Consider the following 21,196-nt stretch of genomic DNA (forward strand, 5'->3'; position numbering starts at 1 on the left):
ATCCCCCACACGACCGCCCACTGGCGAGATCAGGCGGCCGCGCAGCCGCAGTAGCTGCCACGGCCGCTCCTAGCCCGGGGGATCCTGGGAGCAGGCCTTTCCGGAAGGACCGGTTCGGCGTCGGGGCCTCGGCCCGTGTTGCAGCCCCGTGTTCCAGGCCCTTGCTCCAGGACGGGCCCGTAGCAGCGGCGACGTTCTAAGGACAGCGGAGGGCGCGGCGGGCCGCTCGCTGAGGTACCCGGCTTCGCCGCCGAGCGAGCCACGGGGCCGCAGGACGTGGCGGCACCTCCCCCTTGGCCCGGAGCGGAACTGCGGGAGGAGCGGCAACGCAGGCCGGACGAGGTGAACCGGGTCACTAAACTGCCTTCAGGTGATGAATCATCTACATAATAAACAGATTTGAGGTCCACAGCCCTCTGTGGTCCTGCTGTAGAACAATTTTCAGAGAGTGACTGGTGTGTTCTGAGGTGTGCCACAGTGACTGTTTGCCCTTGATAAGGAAAGCGAGCTCTCTTGCTCTTGGGACATCCTCGTTTCCTTTAAAGCTTTCAGGTCATAACCTCTTTGGCCGGCATACATCTTTGTGCAAGAGGAAGGCTTGCACATGAAAGTGTCTCTTGGTAACGGTGAAATGGGCGTCTCCGCCCATTTACAGCCTTGCAAGGCAGGAACCACACGTTTTTTTACCAGCAATACTCACAGTTCGGTGGTTTTGCAAGGCTTTGATCAGCTTAGAATAGAAGGATTGCTTTGTGACGTGACCCTGGTACCAGGTGATGGAGATGAAATCTTCCCTGTTCATAGAGCTATGATGGCATCTGCTAGTGATTATTTCAAGGCTATGTTCACAGGTGGAATGAAAGAACAAGATTTAATGTGCATTAAGCTTCATGGGGTGAACAAAGTTGGTCTGAAGAAAATAATTGATTTTATTTATACTGCAAAACTTTCTCTTAATATGGACAATCTTCAGGACACACTTGAAGCTGCCAGCTTTTTGCAAATTTTACCTGTTTTAGACTTCTGTAAAGTGTTCCTTATTTCAGGAGTCTCTTTAGATAACTGTGTTGAAGTTGGACGAATTGCTAACACCTACAATCTTATAGAAGTGGATAAATATGTCAATAATTTCATCCTGAAGAATTTTCCTGCATTATTGAGTACTGGGGAGTTTCTGAAACTCCCTTTTGAACGGCTTGCCTTTGTGCTTTCCAGCAATAGTCTTAAGCACTGTACTGAACTTGAGCTTTTCAAGGCTGCCTGTCGCTGGCTAAGGTTGGAAGACCCTCGGATGGATTATGCTGCAAAATTAATGAAGAATATTCGATTTCCACTGATGACACCACAGGATCTCATCAATTATGTGCAGACAGTAGATTTCATGAGAACAGACAATACCTGTGTGAATTTGCTTTTGGAAGCTAGCAATTACCAAATGATGCCATATATGCAGCCAGTGATGCAGTCAGATAGAACTGCCATTAGATCTGACTCAACCCACTTGGTTACATTAGGAGGAGTTTTGAGGCAGCAGCTGGTTGTCAGTAAAGAATTACGGATGTATGATGAAAGGGCGCAAGAGTGGAGATCTTTAGCCCCCATGGATGCTCCTCGTTACCAGCATGGCATTGCTGTCATTGGAAACTTTCTTTATGTAGTTGGTGGTCAAAGTAATTATGATACAAAAGGAAAAACTGCCGTTGATACCGTTTTCAGATTTGATCCTCGGTATAATAAATGGATGCAGGTTGCTTCATTAAATGAAAAGCGCACATTTTTCCACTTGAGTGCTCTCAAAGGACATTTGTATGCCGTTGGTGGGCGAAGTGCAGCTGGTGAGCTGGCCACAGTAGAATGTTACAATCCAAGAATGAATGAGTGGAGCTATGTTGCAAAAATGAGTGAACCCCACTATGGCCATGCTGGAACAGTTTATGGAGGCTTAATGTATATTTCAGGAGGAATTACTCATGATACTTTCCAAAACGAGCTCATGTGTTTTGACCCTGATACAGACAAATGGACACAGAAGGCTCCAATGACTACAGTCAGAGGTCTGCATTGCATGTGTACAGTTGGAGACAAGCTCTATGTCATTGGTGGCAATCACTTCAGAGGAACAAGTGATTATGATGATGTTCTAAGCTGTGAATACTATTCACCAACCCTTGACCAGTGGACACCAATTGCTGCCATGTTAAGAGGTCAAAGTGATGTTGGAGTTGCCGTCTTTGAAAATAAAATTTATGTCGTAGGTGGATATTCTTGGAATAATCGTTGTATGGTAGAAATTGTCCAGAAATATGACCCAGAAAAGGATGAGTGGCATAAAGTTTTTGACCTTCCAGAGTCACTTGGTGGCATTCGAGCTTGTACTCTCACAGTTTTTCCACCTGAAGAAAACCCTGGGTCACCTTCCAGAGAATCACCTCTTTCAGCACCTTCAGATCATTCTTAGGACCAAGGTGGAATACCTTTGCAGTGCATCATGGATGATCCCATACTTCCCCTTCAGTTGTATCTTCTTACATTGATTGGTACAGTTATTAGATAAAAAGGTAATTGATGTTATTTGTATTGCTTGGCTTAGTATGTTTATCAAATGGTTAACAAATGCATTCTGAAAACGTATTTAACATAGCCAGTTTAACAAATGTAAAAAGATAAGTAGAAAAATGTTTGTTAGATGTCTTTTTGTGGTGGTGTGTAAGTCAAAGTGTAGGTGATTGTAGTAAATGTATAATTATGTTCATTATGCTTCGAAGTTGAAAGTTTTCATCTTTGACTACAAAACATCAAAGGGAGGCTGCCTGCTCTAACCTAAAATAATAAACAAAAAAGGTCTCCAAGCCTTATTAGCTGCCTCCCTTTTTTCATAGAGTTTTTGACATAGCTGCCAACTCACCAGATTGTGTGGGTACATTCAGAATATGTGACGATTCTTAGGCAGACCAGAGAAATAATAAATTCAAAAATATTAACTCAAAAAATAGTATAACCCTAAGTCAGGATTTCATATCTTTCTGGGGAGAGAGAGAGAGAAAATACACACACACACACACACATATATAATTTTTAAATCAATTGGCACTTTAGCTATAGTGAAATTGTTTTTAAATTTAAATTCTTTTCTTCCACCTAGCAGCTATTTCTGTTCAAATGGAAATTCAGTACTAGAGAATAAATGTCTATGTAGTCTTGCGGAATTGATGTAGATAAGAACTACAACATTAAATTGACAACCAAATTTGTCATTTGACTGAATTGTTACTACAGATGAAACTTGTCACTTTTTCTGCTTGTATATTGTTTTCTGTAGAGTTGCCTTTATACAGGTTATTTAGCAAAGTTCAAGTCTCAGAGAACTGCTTTTGCTCAGTAACTTTAGGCTCTGCTACATTCCACCTTTTTGTTCAGTAAAACTTATGAACAAGACAAAGAAAAACATTCTGAACAAAGCTGTAAGTTTTTAAGTTCAGTCTCCCAACTTAGTCATTCTAACACGACTGTTTGATTTGAGGTGGTTGCCCTGGTGCTGCTCCAGCCCATGTGCATCCTGAGCTTTGTGTGATCTGCCTCAAGGCTATAATCTGAGCAAGCAGAAGATGTACTGTTTGGCGTCAGAGCAGAAAAATGTCCTTTTGGCTATGTCTAAAGGACAGGACCAACTTCAGATTCCCTAAGAAGCCAGCTGTAGAAAGCCTAGGACGCTGCTGTCTTGCAGGCAGTACTAAAGTAGATCTTCAGCCTCTTCAATACCGGGGGCATCCCTACTGGTTCAGAACCACATGGAGAGATCTTAAATGGGAACTTATCTGCAAATGGAATCATAGGAGTCCTCTGAAGTGAGTGATTCTGAAGAATCTGAAGAGTTACTTCCCTGGAATAATTGTCTACCTGAAGAAATAATTTACATATATACATTTACATACATATGTTTATATTTATATCCCTATACTTGGGAGATTGTCATAGTGTAAATCAGGAACAACCTTCTCTTTACTGACAACCTCATAATAAAACTCAGGAACCAAGACAAAAGGAATTGGCTTCAAGGGATCTGAACCTCACTGCCCATACAGGTGTTGATTCATTTTAATGCTTTTATGATTTCTGCATTGGCAGAAAATTTCATACTTCCTATTTTTTTTTAATGATTCAATTTTTTATTACTAAAAATAGCACATTTGAGAACATTTAGGAAATAGAAAAAGTAGAAATTGCTAATAACTTTGTGCATTGAATAAGCAAGAAATAGCATCCCAATTATTTCCTTAATTATTAATGAAGTTAAATATTTGTGTTTTTTGAGTAGCTGTGTTCCTCTTTAATCGAATGTTAATATCCTTTGCCCTTGTAATACCTATTGGAGTTGCTTCCTTTTTCATATCGAGTTATAGGATCTCTTTATATAATAAATATAATTTAACTGGCATTTGCTTGCATTGACTTTTTTTCTCAATCTGTTAGAGGTTTACAAAGGCAGGGCCGTTTAGTTAATTTTTGAGATCAAATTTGTCCATCTTTTTGCATTTTGACCTTTTGGGTATAATTTTGCTATGGTTCCTTTATTTTTTACCTCATTTTGATGTATTACTTTTTTGGTGCTAATTCTGACATGCTGAGATGGTATTGCCCCATGTCTGCTCTGCATAAGCTTTTCTCTTTCCCTTGTTGAGAAAAGGTTTCTGCCTTCTATTACATTTGACCCTGTTGCTTTGTAATTAACTAAATATTGTTCAGCCAGGTAAGTTAACTGCTCCACCTTTACCCCCTACCTCCAGCCTCTCACATCCCACCTCTCATTCTTTTACTGTATAACTTTCTGCAATTGACAGGACTCTTGATAATCATAAAACAGCTGACCGGTGCTATGCTAATTAAATCTGGAATTCCTTTCTTACAGATAAAAAAATTTTAGGTGACGAACATGATTGGAGAGATATCTTTATTTTACAAGCTGATAGTTTTTTTTTTTATGGAACATTTAGAAGAATATTTAAAAGGATAAAAGCTGCAAGCATGTAAAGCATTCTGTTAACATTTAATTTCTTCTTTTAGTTTTTCTGATAGGTTCAAAAATAAGCTTTTGTTAAGTTTCCTGATTATAAAAATAATTCCTGTCTATTACAGTGAGTACAGGAAAATAAAAGTGAACAGAGGGTGTAAATTATCAGTGATTCCATGTGTCAGAAGTAACTTATGTTAATACTAGGTATATTATGAATTTATATATGTACAGACATTTGCCAAATACTTTGCAAATATGTCAGAACTTAAGCTAAAATCTGGATGATAAAAGGAAGTAAGTTCAACTTCCAAAGGCACACACTGCTTTCATTATGGCTTTCTCCAAGTTTTCTAAAATCTGTATGTATTAGAAAATAATATGTAAGGTGCTTTTTTCCTAATTATCAAATGCATGTGCATTAAGAAAAACAGATTCCATTTTTAAACCAGATAAAAATCCGTATTTAATTTTTTTCCCACTTGCCAAGAGTAGTATTTCTGTAGATTATCTGCAAAGCAAACATATTTAATCATGTTCAAATTTTTCTGGTTTGTAATTAAAATTATCTTGTTCTGATTATAAAGACAATATACTCCTACAGAAAATTTCATTCAAAACTACAGAAGCATACTATCAGAAGTAAAACCAACGTTCTATCCGCAGCTCAACGATTGAAAGACCTTAGGGTAAGTTAACCTCTCTAAGCTTCATTTTCTCATTTGTCTATGGGATCAGTGGTGGGCATTAATAATTGTATCTATATCAGAATTGGAAGGAGATAATATTATAAAGTGATTAGCATAAAACACAGAGAAGCATTTAGTAAGATATTTGTTACTAATTGTCATTGTATTGCATAATTTTTTACTTTAGTTTTGTCTTAATGATTTTCACAAGTTCTTTTATTTGAAAGTGTTGAATGTCTATACAGTATTCCACCCATGAATGTGCCTTCATATTTTTTTTCCATTTCCCTATGGTTATATATTTAAATATCTACCCCCAATTTTTTATCATAAATTAAGCAAGATTTAATATTCTTTCATAAAATTTTGTTTATTACCCTGTGATAAATTCTAAGTAAAATCTGAGTCAAATAGTGTAGGCTTTTTTAGGCTTTTGAAAAATATTTCCAGGAGTGTGTGACTATGTGTTTCCACCAGAATGTGTTTAGTGACTATTTCAAAGGCAATCTTGGCAGTTCCAGTTATCTTACTGTTTGGATTTATATTTATTATTGGAAACACTGAATTTTTTGTTTATTGAGCATGTGCATTTTTTCATATGTGAATCATTTGTTTTTGTCTATTATTTTAAGTATCCTATTAGCTACAAAGACATTTTTCCTCAATTTATGTCATTTTTATCGGGGCTGAGCTATTCAATTTTTAAAAATTCAGATATAATGATATTTGTTTCAGGCATACAACATAATGATTCTATATATGTATATATTATGAAATGATAACAAGTCTAGTTAATTTCCATTACCACACATAGTTAATACAATTTTTTTCTTGTGATGAGAACTTTTAAGATCTACTCTCTTAGCAACTTTCAAATATACAATACAGTATTATTGATAGTCACCATGCTGAACATTATATCCCCAGGACTTATTTGTACCTTTTGACCACCTTTACACATTGTTTAATAGTCAAATATGTCTGTCTTTTTTTGCATTTTGACCTTTTGGTGATAATTTTGTGTTTTTTTACATAGTACTGATGTCACATTCCTTGTCCTTTACTCTATTGCTTTGTCAGTGCTTATTCTTAACGTGCTAAGGTAGCATTTACTGCTTGTCTCTTGTTCAAATAGCTTTTCTTTTTTCTGGTTGAAATGAAGATGAATTTTTAAAATAAATTTATGAAAATTCCTTTTATATTAAGACTATTAATCTTTATTTACAGCAAGTATTTTCCCATCTTTCTTTGAGTGCATCTTTAAACATACAAGGTATTTTTTGTAATGTAGTGAAATTAGTTTTTCCTTTGTCATTTTTTTAATGCCGTCTTGCAGTTTCCCCCCATCATGTGAAGGTGTAATTACCCTGGTATTTTGTTATTGTTATGGATTTAGCTTTTTACTACTTTTCTGTTTCCAAGTTATTATCCACTTGTTCCATCACAACTTTTTGAATAATCTTTACTTTCTCACTGAATTTTTATGCTTTGTAAAAATCATGTAATAAAAGTCTTATTTATAATATGGGCAAACTAGGGTCTTTTTCTTTAGTTATAATGATATTTTATTCAAGTTGTCCTTGGCATGTAGATTGCTGTTTTGAATGGGGTTTTGTTTTCACATTATATTTCAAACTCTATTGCAGTAGTAGGAAATACATGATTTTACCATGTTTATTTTTGTTATTACTCTCTTGATTCTTAACATTTTGGGGAGATTTTGGGGGATTCTCTGTTTTTTACCTTAGTCATGTTATCTGCATAGTATAAAAACCTTGTTTCATATTATTTGTATCATAATTTAAAGCATTGGTTAATACTTCCAGCAGATTATAGTTGTAACACAAGGCATTGTGCCTTGTAGGTAATTTTAATAGGGATAATTCTAGAATTAGAATTTAAAATTCCTTTGTTAAAGAGAGGTATTGTTTATTTTTTATTTTATTTTATTTTTTAAATTAATTTATTTATTTATGGCTGTGTTGGGTCTTCATTTCTGTGCAAGGGCTTTCTCTAATTGTGGCAAGCGGGGGCCACTCTTCGTTACGGTGCGCAGGACTCTCACTATCGCGGCCTCTCTTGCTGCAGAGCACAGGCTCCAGACGCGCAGGCTCAGTAATTGTGGCCCACGGGCCCAGTTGCTCCACGGCATGTGGGATCTTCCCAGACCAGGGCTCGAACCCGTGACCTCTGCATTGGCAGGCAGATTCTCAACCACTGCGCCACCTTTATTTTTTTTTAATTAAAAAAAAATTTTTTTATTGGGGTATAGTTGTTTTACAATGTTGTGTTAGTTTCCACTGTACAGGGAAGTGGAGTTCCCTGTGCTATATATACAGCAGGTTCTTATTAGTTATCTATTTTATACATATTAGTGTATATATGTCAATCCCAATCTCCCAATTCATCCCCTCCCACCCCCACCCCCCTCTTTCCCCCCTTGGTGTCCATACGTTTGTTCTCTGTATCTGTGTCTCTATTTCTGCCTTGCAAACCAATTCATCTGTACCATTTTTCTAGATTCCACATAAATGTGTTAATAATTTTGACTGTGTTGTGTCTTTGTTGCTGCCGCTGGCTTTCTCTCGTTGTGGCGAGCGGGGTCTACTCTTCATTGTGGGCTCAGTAGTTGCAGCGCGTGGCTCTAGAGCGTAGGCTTGGTAGTTGTGGTGCACGGGCTTAGTTGCTCTGCAGCATGTGGGATCTTACCGGACCGGGATCGAACCTGTGTCCTCTGCATTGGCAGGCAGATTCTTAAACCACTGCGCCACCAGGGAAGTCCCCATAAATACTTTTAAAAAATGAATTTTTTGGAATTTCTCCCCCGAGTTTGATACCTTATCTGTGTTGCTAGTATCCACTTCTAAGCATATATTTGAATGGCAGAGTGATGGTTGAAAAAAGAAGACAGATATTCACTAAAGATGATTGCATACACTACAGAACTGTTTAAAGTTGTGGTCCTTAACCAAATGCACTAATAATGGATAGTTCCTCTATTTTCTTGGTAACAGTCTCTGAACAACTACTTTCTAGGGGTTGATGTTATTCTGCCATCTACTGGTTGAAAGTTAAAGTCCTTATTTAGATGGATTACAGTAAATGTAGGCTTTTTAAAAAAAACAGTAATGACAAAAACAAGCAGAAGTTTTTATTGTGTATGTGAAAGTTCAAAGTCTTCAGGTCATACTCAAATAAATGAATACAAAATCCCTATGGTAACTCTTGGTGTATAGGGAGGGTCAGATAATCAGAGAAAAAATATATATTTTTTCCTGTGGTTCCATTAAAGAAATTTTTTTAATTGAAATATAGTTGATGTGTAATATTATATAAGGTGTACAATATAGTGATTCTTAGTTTTAAATGTTATACTCAATTTAGTTATTAAAAAATATTGGCTATATTCCCTGTGTTGTACAATATATCCTTGTAGCTTACTTTATACATAACAATTTGTACCTCTTAATCTCCTATCCCTTGTATTGCCCCTTCCCCCTTCCCTCTCCCCACTGGTAACCATTAGTTTGTTTTCTATATCTGTGAGTCTGCTTGTGTTATATTCTCTAGTTTGTTGTGGTTTTTAGATTCCACATGTAAGTGATAACAGTATTTGTCTTTGACTTATTTCACTTAGCATAATACCGTCCAAGTCCATCCATGTTGCTATCAATGGCAAAATTTCATTCTCTTTTTTGGCTGAGAGGTATTCCATTGTATATAGATATCACCTTTATCCATTTACTTACGTATATTGGCAATCGTAAATAATGCTGCTATGAACATTGGGGTGCATGTATCTCTACTTTTTAAATTAATTAATTAATTAATTTGGCTGCATCTTAGTTGCGGCATGTGGGATCTTTCATTGCAGCGTGTGGGATCTTTCATTGCAGCGCGTGGGCTCTTCATTGCGGCGCGCAGGCTCCAGAGCATGCGGGCTCAGTAGTTGTGGCATGTGGACTCTAGAGTGCGTGGGCTCAGTAGTTGCGGCATGCAGGCTTAGTTGCCCTGTGGCATGTGGGATCTTAGTTCCCCGACCAGGGATCAAACCCATGTCCCCTGCATTGGAAGGTGGATTCTTAACTACTGGACCACCAGGGAAGTCCCATACATATCTTTTTGAATTGGTGTTTTTGTTTATTCCAGTATGTATTGCTGGGTCATATGGTGGTTCTATTTGTAGTTTTTTGAGAAACCTCCGTACTGTTTTCTCCTGTGGCTGCACCAATCTGCATTCCCACCAACAGTGTACAAGGGTTCCATTTTCTCCACATCCTCACCAACATTTGTTATTTGTGTTCTTTTTGATAGCCATTCTGACAGGGGTGAGGTGACGTTTCATTGTGGCTTTGATTTGCATTTCACTGATGATTAGCAATGTTGAACATCTTTTCATGTGCCTCTTAGCCATCTGCATTTCCTCTTTGGGAAAATATTGTTCAGTTCTGCCCATTTTTTAATCAGGCTGTTTGTTTTTTTGATGTTAAGTTGTATGAGCTGTTTATATATGTTAGATATTAACTCCTTATAGGTCATATCATTTGCAAATATCTTCTCCCAATCAGTAGATTATCTTTTCATTTTGTTGATGGTTTCCTTTGCTGTGCAAAATCTTCTCAATTAGGTCACAATCATTTTCACTTTTATTTACTTTGTTTTAGGAGACAGATCAAAAAAAAATGTTGCTACAATTTATGTCAAAGGGTGTTCTGCCTATGTTTTCCTCTAGGAGTTCTATGGTATCCAATCTTACATTTAGGTCTTTAATCCACTTTGAGTTTATTTTTGTATATGGTGTTAAGAGAATGTTCTAATTTCATTCTTTTACATGTAGCTGTCTAGTTTTCCCAGCACCACTTATTGAAGAGACTGTCTTTTCTCTATTGTATATTCTTGCCTCCTTTGTCATAGATTAACTGACCATAAATACATCAGTTTATTTTTGGGCTCTCTATATTTTTCCATTGATCTATGTGTCTGTTTTTGTGCCAGTACCTACTTCTTTGATTATTGTAGCTTTGTAATATACTCTGAAGTCAGGGAACATGATTCTTCTAGCTCTATTCTTCTTTCTCAAGATTGTTTTGGCTATTTGGGGTCTTTTGTGTTTCCATACAAATTTTAAAATCATTTGTTCTAGGTCTGTGAAAAATGCTCTTGATATTTTGATAGAGATTGCTTTGAATTGTAGATTGCCTTCGGTAGTTTGGTCATTCTAACTATTAATTCTTCCAGTCCAAGAACACGGTATATCTTTCCATCTGTGACGTCTTCAATTTCTTTCATCAGTGTCTTATAGTTTCAGAATACAGGTCTTTTACCTCCTTAGGTAGGTTTATTCCTAGGTGTTTTATTTGTTTTGGTATGATGATAAATGGGATTGTTTCCTTAATTTATTGTTCTGATAGTTTGTTGTTAGTATACAGAAATGCAAGAGATTTCTGTATATTAATTTTGTATCCTGCAGCTTTACCAAATTCATTGATTAGCTCTAGTAGTTTTCTGATGGCATCTTTAGGATTTTCTGTGAATAGTATCATGTCATCTGCCAACAGTGACAGTTTTTCTTCTTTTCCAATTCAGATTCCTTTTATTTCTTTTTCTTTTCTGGGCTTTTCTAGGACTTCCAAGACTATGTTGAATAAAAGTGGCAAGAGTGGGCATCCTTGTCTTGTTCCTGATCTTAGAGGAAATGCGTTCAACTTCTCACTGAATATGTTAGCTGTGGGCTTGTCATATATGGCCTCTATTATCTTATGTTCCCTTTATGTCCACTTTCTGGAGAGTTTTATCATAAATGGATGTTGAATCTTGTCAAAAGCTTTTTCTGCATCTACTGAGATGATCATATGGTTTTTATTCTTCAGTTTTTTAATGTGCTGTATCACATTGATTGATTTGTGGATATTGAAAAGTCCTTGCATCCCTGGGATAAATCCTACTTGATCATGGTGTATGATCCTTTTACTGTATTGTTGGATTCAGTTTGCTAATATTTTTTGAGTATTTTTGCAACTATCTTCATCAGTGATATTGGCCTGTAATTTGTGTGTGTGTGTGTGTGTGTGTGGTATCTTTGGTTTTGGTTTCAGGGTGATGCTGGCCTCATAAAATGAGCATGGAAGTGTTCCTTCCTCTGCAATTTTTGGGAATAATTTGAGAAGGATACGTGTTAACCCTTCTTTAAATGTTTGGTACAGTTCACCTCTGAAGCCATCTGGTCCTGGACTTTTGTTTGTTGGGAATTTTTAAAATTATTGATTCAGTTTCACTACTGGTAATTGGTCTGTTCATATTTTCTATTTCTTCCTGATTCGGTCTTGGGAGATTGTACCTTTGTAAGATTTGTCCATTTCCTCTAGGTTGTCCATTTTATTGGCATATAGTTTATAGTAGTCTTTTAGGATCTTTTGTATTTCTGTGGTCTGGGTTGTAACGTCCCCTTTTTCATTTCTGAGTTTATTGATTTGGGCCCTCTCCCCTTTTTTCTTGATGAGCCTAGCTAAAGTTTTTCAATTTTATTTATCTTTTCAAAGAACCAACTCAGTTTCATTGATCTTTTGTTTTTTAGTCTGTATTTCTGCTCTGATATTTCTTTTCTTGTACTAACTTTGGGTTTTGTTTGTTCTTTCTCTAGTTCCTTTGGGTGTAAAGAAAGGTTGTTTGAGATTTTTCTAGTTTCCTGAGGTAAGTTTGTATCACTATAAACTTCTCTCTTAGAACTGCTTTTGCTACATCTTGTAGATTTTGGATTGCATTGTTTTCATTTTCAGTTGCCTTTAGGTATTTTTTGATTCCTCTTTGATTTCTGCAGTGATCCATTGGTTGTTTAGCAGCATATTGTTTAGCCTCCACGTGTTCGTGTTTTTTTGCACAAAACACAACTTTGTAGTTGACGTCTAGTCTCATAGTGTTGTGGTCAGAAAAGACGCTTGATATGATTTCAGTTTTAAATTTACCGAGGCTTGTTTTGTGGCCTAGCATGTGATCTATACTGGAGAATGTTCCATGTGCACTTGAAAAGAATGTGTATTCTGCTGCTTTTGAATGGAATGCTCTCTCTATATATCAATTAAGCCCATCTGCTCTAATGTGTCACTTAAGACCAGTGTTTCCTTATTGATTTTTCTGTCTGGATGATCTGTCCATTGATGTAAATGGGGTTTTAAAGTCCCCTACTATTATTGTGTTACCATCGACTTCTTTTATGTCTGTTAATATCTGTCTTATATGTATATAGGTGCTCCTATGTTGGGTGCATATATATTTACAATTATATCTTATTCTTGGATTGATTCCTTGATCATTATGTAGTGTCCTTCTTTGTCCCTTGTGACAGTCTTTGTTTTAAAGTCTATTTTGTCTGATAAGTATTGCGACTATGGCTTTCTTTTGACTTCCATTTGTGTGGAATACCTTTATCCATCCTCTTACCTTCACTCTGTGTCTCTAAATCTGTAGTCTTTTGTAGGCAGTGTGTGTATATGTATATATATATATATATACATATACACACACATACACATACACCTGCCTTATTCTTGCGTCCCTTCAGGCACTCTGTGTCTTCTGATTGGAGCATTTAGTCCATTTGCATTTAAGGTAATTATCAACATGATATCCTTATTGCCATTTTGTTAATTGTTTAGGGGTTGTTTTTGTAGGTCTTTTTTCCCCCTTTCTTTTGTTCTCATGATTTGATGGCCATCTTTAATGTTGTTTGGTTTTCCTTTGTGTGTGCATTATAGATTTTTGGTTTTTGGTTCCCATGAGGTTTTTATATAGCAATCTGTATATCATACACACACACACACACACACACACACACACACACGTGATTAAGTTGCTGGTCTCTTAATTTCAGATGCATTGTACTTTCCTCCCCTCACAATTACTGTTTTTGATATGTTTTACATATAATTGTTTTGTGTATCCCCTAACTGCTTATTGTGGATATAGATGATCTGACTACTTTTGTCTTTCAACCTTCCTACTAGCTTTGTGCTTGGATGATTTCCTACCTTTACTGTATGTTTGGCTTTACTGGTGAGCTTTTCATTTCATAATTTTGTTTCTAGTTGTGGCCTTTTTTTTTTTGCCTAGAAAAGTTCCTTTATCACTTGTAAAGCTGGTTTGGTGGTGATGTACTCTTTTAGCTTTTGCCTGTCTATGAAGCTTTTGACTTTGCCACCAAATCTGAAGGAAAGCCTTGCTAGATAGAGTATTCTTGGCTGGAGGTTTTTCCCTTTCATAATTTTAAATATATTGTGCCACTCCCTTCTGGCTTGCAGAGTTTCTGCCGAAAAATCACTTGATAGTCTTATGGCGATTCCCTTGTATGTTTGTTGCTTTTCTCTTGCTGCTTTTAATATTCTCTTTCATTTTTCTCATTTTAATTACAATGTGTCTCGGTGTGTTCCTCTTGGGGTTAATCCTTTATGGGACTCTGTGCTTCCTGGACTTGGGTGACTGTTTCCTTTCCCAGGTTAGGGAAGTTTTCAAGTATTATGTCTTCAAATATGTTCTCAGTTCCTTTTCCCCTCTCTGTTCTCATTCTAGGACCCCTATAATGCAAATATTAGTGTGCTTATTGTAGTCCCAGAGGTATCTTTAACTGTCCTCATTTCTTTTCATTCTTTCTGTTCAGCGGCAGTGATTTACATAACTCTGTCTTCCAGCTCACTGATTCATTTCTCTGTATCATTTAGTCTGCTGTTGATTCCTTCATATACATTTTTCATTTCAGTAATTGTATTCTTCATATCTGTTTGGTTGTTCTGTATATTTTCTAACTCTGTTAAAAACTTCTAACTTCTCTCTCTGTGCCTCCATTCTTCTCCCAGGTTCTTTGATCATCTGTACCATCATTACCCTGAATTCTTCCTCAGGTAAGTTGTGTATCTCCACTTCATTCTTCCTTCGTCTGGAACATGTTCCTTGGCAACCTCATTTTGTCTGTTTCCCGACCTTGGAGAAGTGGCCTTCTGTAGGAGATGTCTTATGCGTCCCAGCACTGCACTCCCGTCTCATTTCCCATGCTATATGCTCTAGGCATTCCCCCCCATGAGGATTGTGTGGGTCTTTCCGTTGTGGCGGGCGATGTGGGAGGTCTGGTAGGCTTGGTCAGCTCCCAGTGTTGTTGGTTGCCAGGCCCTGCCTGGTGCAGAGGCTGCCAGCTGCTGGTTAGTAGGGCCTTGTCACTGGGCAGCTGACTGCAAGACCCCCGGGGGCCACAGGGCTAGTGGTGGCTCACTGGTAGGCGGAGCCAAGGTCCAGAAGACTCTGGGGCTGTCGCCTGCTCATGTCCCAAGGTTAGTGCTGGACTACTGGCAAGCAGAGCCAGGTCCTGGAGTCTGGCTGCAGGGCCCAGGGATCCCACAGCTGGTGTCAGATCACTAGTGGGGGTTGGGGGAGGTGGTTCCTGACACAGTTGGGTACAGGGTCCAGGGTGTCCCCAACCTTGTTTTGGCCTGCTAGTAGGCAAGGCTGGGGCCCAGCTTGTCCCAGGGCAGGGTGTAGCTAGCTGTGGGTAGGCTGGGTCCATTGGTTGCAGGACTGTGGTTTTGAATCTGGTGCCTGCCTCCCCAATGGGTAACACTGGTCTAGAGCACCAGTGCTTGCCTACTGGTGGGTGGAGCCATGTCTAGAGGCCTCTGTGGGCTTAGGAGGTCTTTATACAGCCTGTCTGCTGTATTCCCACCCAGTAAGTTGCTTGGCCTGAGGTGTCCCAGCACTGGCACCTACAAGCTGTTGGGTGGGGTCAGGTCTTGGCACTGACGAGCTAGAGAGAGGATCCCACAACAGTGCTTGCCCGCACCAGTGTCCATGTGGTAGAGAGAGCTCCCAAGTATGGCTGCTGCCAGTGCCCACGTCCCCAGGGTGAGCTGCAGCCCCCCGCCCCCCCACTGCCACCTCTCTGAGAGACTCTCCAGGACCAGCAGGTAGGTCTGGCCCAGGCTGCTGTCAATTTACTGCTTTTTCCCTGGGTCCCACTGCAGGGAGATTCTGTGCCCTTTAAAAGGGGAGTCAATGTTGTGAGTTCCAAAGGACTGGGGGAAATAAAGCCCTACTGACCTTCAAAGCCAAATGCTCTGGGGCTCGACTTCTTGGTGCAGGACCCCCTGGCTGGGGAGCCCAACGTGGGGCTCAGATGTTACTCCTAGGAGAGAACCTCTGCAATATAACTCTTCTCCAGTTTGTGGGTCTCCCATCCCGGGGGGTATGGGACATGGTTATATCTAAGTCTGCCCCTCCTACCCGTTCTCATCGTGGTTCCTTTTTTATGTCTTTAGCTGTAGAAGATCTCTTCTGGTTGGTTCTGGTCTTTTTCATTGATGGTTGTTCTGCAAGTACTTGTGATTTTGGTGTGCTCATGAGAGGAGGTAAGCTCAGGGTCTTTCTACTCCACCATCTTGGCCAAAGACAATATCTTTGATACAACACAAAAACACAGATTTAAATTGCTTTGACCTTTATCTTATTGATAAATTCATATAATTTGAGTTTTATAAAAAATCTGCAACATTTCATCTGGATTCTAAGCATTCACACCCACTACTATGTGGCTTTTTTTTTAATGGATTGTAAACTGAAGAGCTTCAGCTTACAAAGTATCACACTAACAGAGTAAATCTTTTCAGTGGCAGAAAGAATCTAATGTGCAAATATCCAGGTATAAGTAAACTTGATGAACTTATAATATTCTAAGAGCTTTTATATTGGTTTGCCCATGCAGATGCTAGGATCAGATCACTGCTCTACCCACAAAGCTTTCATCCACCCCAGACAACAACACATACATAAGTACACATGTGTGATACAGAGTGGCTTCTGGACCAGCTGATCCAAATTCTTTTTAGTACCATCCCTGGGCTCCAAGAAAGCCTATTTCTTGGCTAGGGAACTACCCATTTCCTCTATCTCCAAAACATTATCTCAGAGCAGAATATTCTCATACTGAGTATTCTTTCTTCCAGGATGGATATGATTGAAAACATGAAGCCTGTCAAGAATGCACTTACGCCAATGGTTCTTTTCTGGATATAACCTTCCTTGTTCCTTCTGTTCTATTTAATACAGTATTAGAACAAGATGAATATAAAGCTGCTGACGGCAGTTAAGGTCTGTTACCTGAGCTCAGATGTTTCATTGTGTATACAGCCCTTTCCCAATTTTAAGTAAGTTCATGCAGTATTCTAGCTCTTTACTGGTCCATCTTCCAGAAGGCTGTGACTATAGAGTTAGAGTTTTATCATTCTTTGCCTCATTTCACCTAACAGCCCATCAGTAGAGTCTATATGTGTGAATGGAGGGCAAGTCTAATTTCTACTGACTGAACTTTTATCTTAGTTGGGAAGGATAGTTTATCACTTAGAAGCCAACACATTCCAGCCAGGAATTAGTGATCCATAAAAACAACTCATTTCTTCATACTAGGCAAAGTGTTTGTTTGGTTATTAATCCCTCCATCCTTATCCAGATAACACAGATTTCACAAACCTTCTATGTACCCTATGTATACAGACACACTCAAAGGCATCACTTAAGCTCAGAGAATGGGGAAAGAGGGTTTTCTAACTAACTTTCCAGGCTGACTCTTCATTAATGAGCTAACCTGTGCCCTCAACTTTTCCTGCTTCATCCTGTAAGGGGAGTGGGTTATGGATTTCACTTACACTGTCCACTTAGTTTACTTCTTCAGTTTCCGTATCTGCATTTCTCATTCACCCTCACCACTTACCTCGTAGTGCACTTACCAGCCATGTGCAACAGGTTCCTGGCTATCATTTGGCAATACTTCCGTGTGTAGACCAAGCTCAAGGAGATGCCTCTACTTAGCCCCCAAACTCAGTGTCCAGAAATGGGTTTTTACATATCCTGCTGGGCGCTTGCAGCTGGTCAAAGCTCCTAGTGGACAACCTGCCTTTGTGGAGTATCAATTGGGGCACAGTAGAGAAGCCCTATCAAGATCTAGGTAGCGATCAGGATTATAACTTTGAGAATGACCTAAGTCTGCTGAAGCATTGGTTGTGTGCAGAGGCAGGAGCCGCAAAGGGGACTTCGTTCAGGACAATGGCAGAACTGGGGTCATCTCGTTACTGCTACTAACCAGTCTCGAACTACAATCAAGTCACTAGCTGGATGTTTTGTTAAAAAATCATTAAAACTGATTATTGTGTCCATAGTCTCACTTACCTGGGGTAGTTATTACATCAGTGATGTTGCTGGACCAACACCATTCTATTTGGAGAGATGTACAGATGACTGCAGATGGTGGTATCAGGCACAAGAAAAATGCATAACCTGCCACTCCAGTGCTCCATCCCTGCATAGAAAGAGTGGTTAATTTTTCTCTAGTATCCTTTACTGTCTCACCATCCCCCTGCTGGCTTTCAGAAGAGCGTGGTCAAAAGAAAAATCTCAACACTACTACATTTAACTCTTAATAGCAGCCTTTGTCCATCCCTTAGGAATGACTTTACACCCCAGACCTTACCTCTACCACAGTCTCAACAGTTTTCTCCTACCGAAGTTGACCTATAAGAACTGCTTTTATTAATACCCAGAATATAATGCTGAGAAACACTGTTCTCTCACATCATAGACTATTATCTATTTTCTGATACATCTCTAATCATCATCTTGAAGGATCTGAGCCATGTGGTCACTTTGATACAACAGAGCAGCAACCTGATTCCCAAACCAGACGCAAAGCTTCATACAGTGGGTTTTCATACGCTGCATTCCTCATTTATCCTGGCATTATATTTTCCAAAGAAAAACAGGAATGGGATTCTCCTTAGTCCCCTTGAGTTGGGGAACACAAGGTGATCTTCCTAACATTTCTAAAGAAATGTGGCCAACAACACAACCCTCTCAGCTTTAGAGTGACTAAGAAAGCAGCAAGGACTACCCAAGCTCCACTGTGTTCCTAGAACCTCTGGAAAAAACACTAGTTCACATGAGCTCAAACATTTTAATCCTGAGCTGATACCCTCTTCCCTGAGTTCCTTAGAATCAGGTAACCCAAGCTCAAACCGTGTACAAATCCCCTTACCCCTCCTTCCTACTGAGCCTCATCATGGTTCTTCGTGGTGAGTACTCTCACTTGCTGCAAAAGTTAGGAAACCTGACTTGGTTTAACTATAGAGCTGTTCCTGGGGCGTCTAGCTGGGCTTCATTACAACTCCAGGAAAGAAAGTCATGTGAGAGCCTCCAGAGAGAACTAGCACAGTCTTCCATCTGTGCTGTTAGTGGTCAGAGAGAAGAGAATTTTTGGTGCTAATTTTTTTGGAGGGTACTAATTTTTTTGGAGGGTGAGGGTGGAACATGCCCCCTTTTACTTTATGCATATAAGTAATGTTTTTAACTGTTCAAAAAATATCTGAAAGATTTGAGAAAAGCTCTGTTTCCTTCAACTAATGTGACAAGAAAAAAGGTCCAGAGATTTAGGTCTGTCCATAATCTCACAGCTATAGTGTAGACATATTGTACATTAAAAACTCAGCAGTGTTGTGTCCACCTAGAGGGGTGGGATAGGGAGGGTAGGAGGGAGACGCAAGAGGGAGGAGATACGGGGATATATGTATATGTGTAGCTGATTCACTTTGTTATACAGCAGAAACTAACACAACATTGTAAAGCAATTATACTCCAATAAAGATGTTTAAAAAAAAGAAATACTGGCGTCAAAGCATAAAAAATAAGTAAATAAAAAAATAAAAACTCAGCAATATTAGTACCCAAGTCCTTTGAAATAAGATCATCAAAAGCACTGATTTTGAAGACTTCCTGGAAGATAAAAACATATTTCATAGACTTCGCTCTAAGAGCAAAACACACAACTTAAAACCAGAGCAAGAGAACTAGAGCGAAACTCTGACAGATTTTATCTTCCAAGGACAGCAGCAATGCTGTCTCCCACCCCATGTGTGCCTTGAAAACTATGCCATTTCTCACCAACTTGAGGTTGATCTACTTCATCCGTCTTTAAATATGGGAAGGCTTGTGTTGGGCTGCACCCCGAAGGCCTCCAAGCCCCGTGGCTGCCCAGCCTCAAGACCTAAGAAAGAGCCCAGAGACAGCCGAAACATCAGTGGCTTACCGGACAGGGAATCTTAAGAAAAAGGTCCTGCAGCGACACCCCGTGGACGGCAAGCAAGACGTGGCAGCAATCTTACCTATGTGAGGGAGGAAGCTACTATTATACAGGGAATTTTCATCAGATTGGCTCATCAGTTACCAAGGAAACCAGTAGCAGGGGCCCTTCCATCACAACCCCTCAGGTTAATGACCAACATCAGAGCAGATACTGATATTTCCCTTTTATGAGCTAGCAGGTGGAGCCGTTTTGGCCTAAGCATTAGAACAATCACTCGGCAGGCCGGGGGCGAGCACGCTGGTGGGCGTGGGGTGTGAGGGAGGCGGGGGCTGGTCTAGCGGGGGGTGCCCGAAGAGCAAGAGAACAGCCGTCCTGAGTGTCCTGACCACACATCCCACCCCTACCCACCCTGCACGACCCTTACAATCTCCGTCCGCCCCTCTTCCGAGACACCCCCGGGGTCAGGTACGTAGCGGCGCACCGCAACCAGATACCACAAATGCAATACACACAACAGCAGCTAAGAGTGTCAAGAGTAAGCTAGGCCCTTGGCACACAGGGCAGGAAGAAGGCAAGAGTCTTCAGTTGCCCCCCTATGGCGGCATGAGCCAGGTGGATTTCCCATGGCATCTCGCTGCACACCCAGCCATCAGTCTCATTTTGCAGCCTGGCCACCACGGTGGCCCAGTCCGCAAGCTGATTCCCTGCCCTCAGGCTAGCGAGGAAGTCTAGCAATACAATACAGGGAGGTCGTGACCAGTAAGCAAAATACAAGCCTTAACAGCATTCTGAGATAACAGCACCCCTACCTGTGGTTTCTGTCCTGGCCTGCAGTACCATACCGCCTGTCCACCCTCAGTCCCCACGGCCAGCGCCAAATGCTTGAGCCTTTCAATTAGCAAGGCAGCAGCAGGGTTGTAAGGCAGGTGGAAATACCAGCGCTTATCTTTACCAGCCCATTCCTGAACTGCATGGCCAAGAAAGTGGGATTCCTTGGTCACTATCCATGTCTATGGTGAGAAAGGAAGACAAGAAAGAGTATAGCCATTTTGAAAAAAGACCAGACAACAGTCTTGGGCAAAACAGGCCTTGCAAGCTAGAGAACAAAGGCCAAGGGGTCCTGAGTCCTGGGGGTGGGATCAGAGAAGGGGGCAACAGCCTCCCAGGAATAAAAGATTATCTCTGTTACATTAGCGAGTTTACCTAGTTGCCACAAGGGAAGAAGCTCAAATGCAAATTTCAACCTTACCTGTTCCGGGGCTCTCTTGCAGAAACTCCTCATGCACTCCTTTCCCCTCCCAGAAGCACTCCCTATTCCTGAGAGCCACCATGGAGCCTCCTGCTGCTGAACGAAGAAGTGTGACGATTTCTGGAAATTGTCAGTGATCATGAGAC

General features: G+C 39.9%; 1 protein-coding gene across 3 annotated transcripts; it reads left to right on the plus strand.

Annotated features, from left to right (window-relative positions):
- Positions 1 to 46: 46 nt before the first annotated feature.
- KLHL9 (kelch like family member 9) lies at positions 47 to 19,211 on the plus strand. 3 transcript variants are annotated; one of them, XR_005020271.1, is made up of 6 exons: positions 47 to 2,558; positions 5,596 to 5,697; positions 12,338 to 12,387; positions 14,544 to 14,588; positions 15,993 to 16,082; positions 16,677 to 19,211. XR_005020271.1 is itself a non-coding variant. In XM_036855028.1 (1 exon), the coding sequence occupies exon 1, from the start codon at positions 605 to 607 to the stop codon at positions 2,456 to 2,458; it is 1,854 nt and encodes a 617-aa protein (XP_036710923.1). In that variant the 5' UTR covers positions 47 to 604; the 3' UTR covers positions 2,459 to 4,435. The 3 variants fall into 3 exon arrangements, 1 of the variants encoding a protein (XP_036710923.1); XR_005020270.1 differs by lacking the exon at positions 12,338 to 12,387; XM_036855028.1 differs by lacking the exons at positions 5,596 to 5,697; positions 12,338 to 12,387; positions 14,544 to 14,588; positions 15,993 to 16,082; positions 16,677 to 19,211 and having other exon boundaries at positions 47 to 4,435.
- The last annotated feature ends 1,985 nt before the right edge of the window (positions 19,212 to 21,196 follow it).

This window comes from Balaenoptera musculus, chromosome 6 (genome assembly GCF_009873245.2).
Source record: "Balaenoptera musculus isolate JJ_BM4_2016_0621 chromosome 6, mBalMus1.pri.v3, whole genome shotgun sequence".
Taxonomy (NCBI): domain Eukaryota; kingdom Metazoa; phylum Chordata; class Mammalia; order Artiodactyla; family Balaenopteridae; genus Balaenoptera; species Balaenoptera musculus.

Bases quoted from the DNA above. Each gene is read 5' to 3' on its own strand.
- KLHL9 (XM_036855028.1), top strand. From the start codon at position 605: ATGAAAGTGTCTCTTGGTAACGGTGAAATGGGCGTCTCCGCCCATTTA.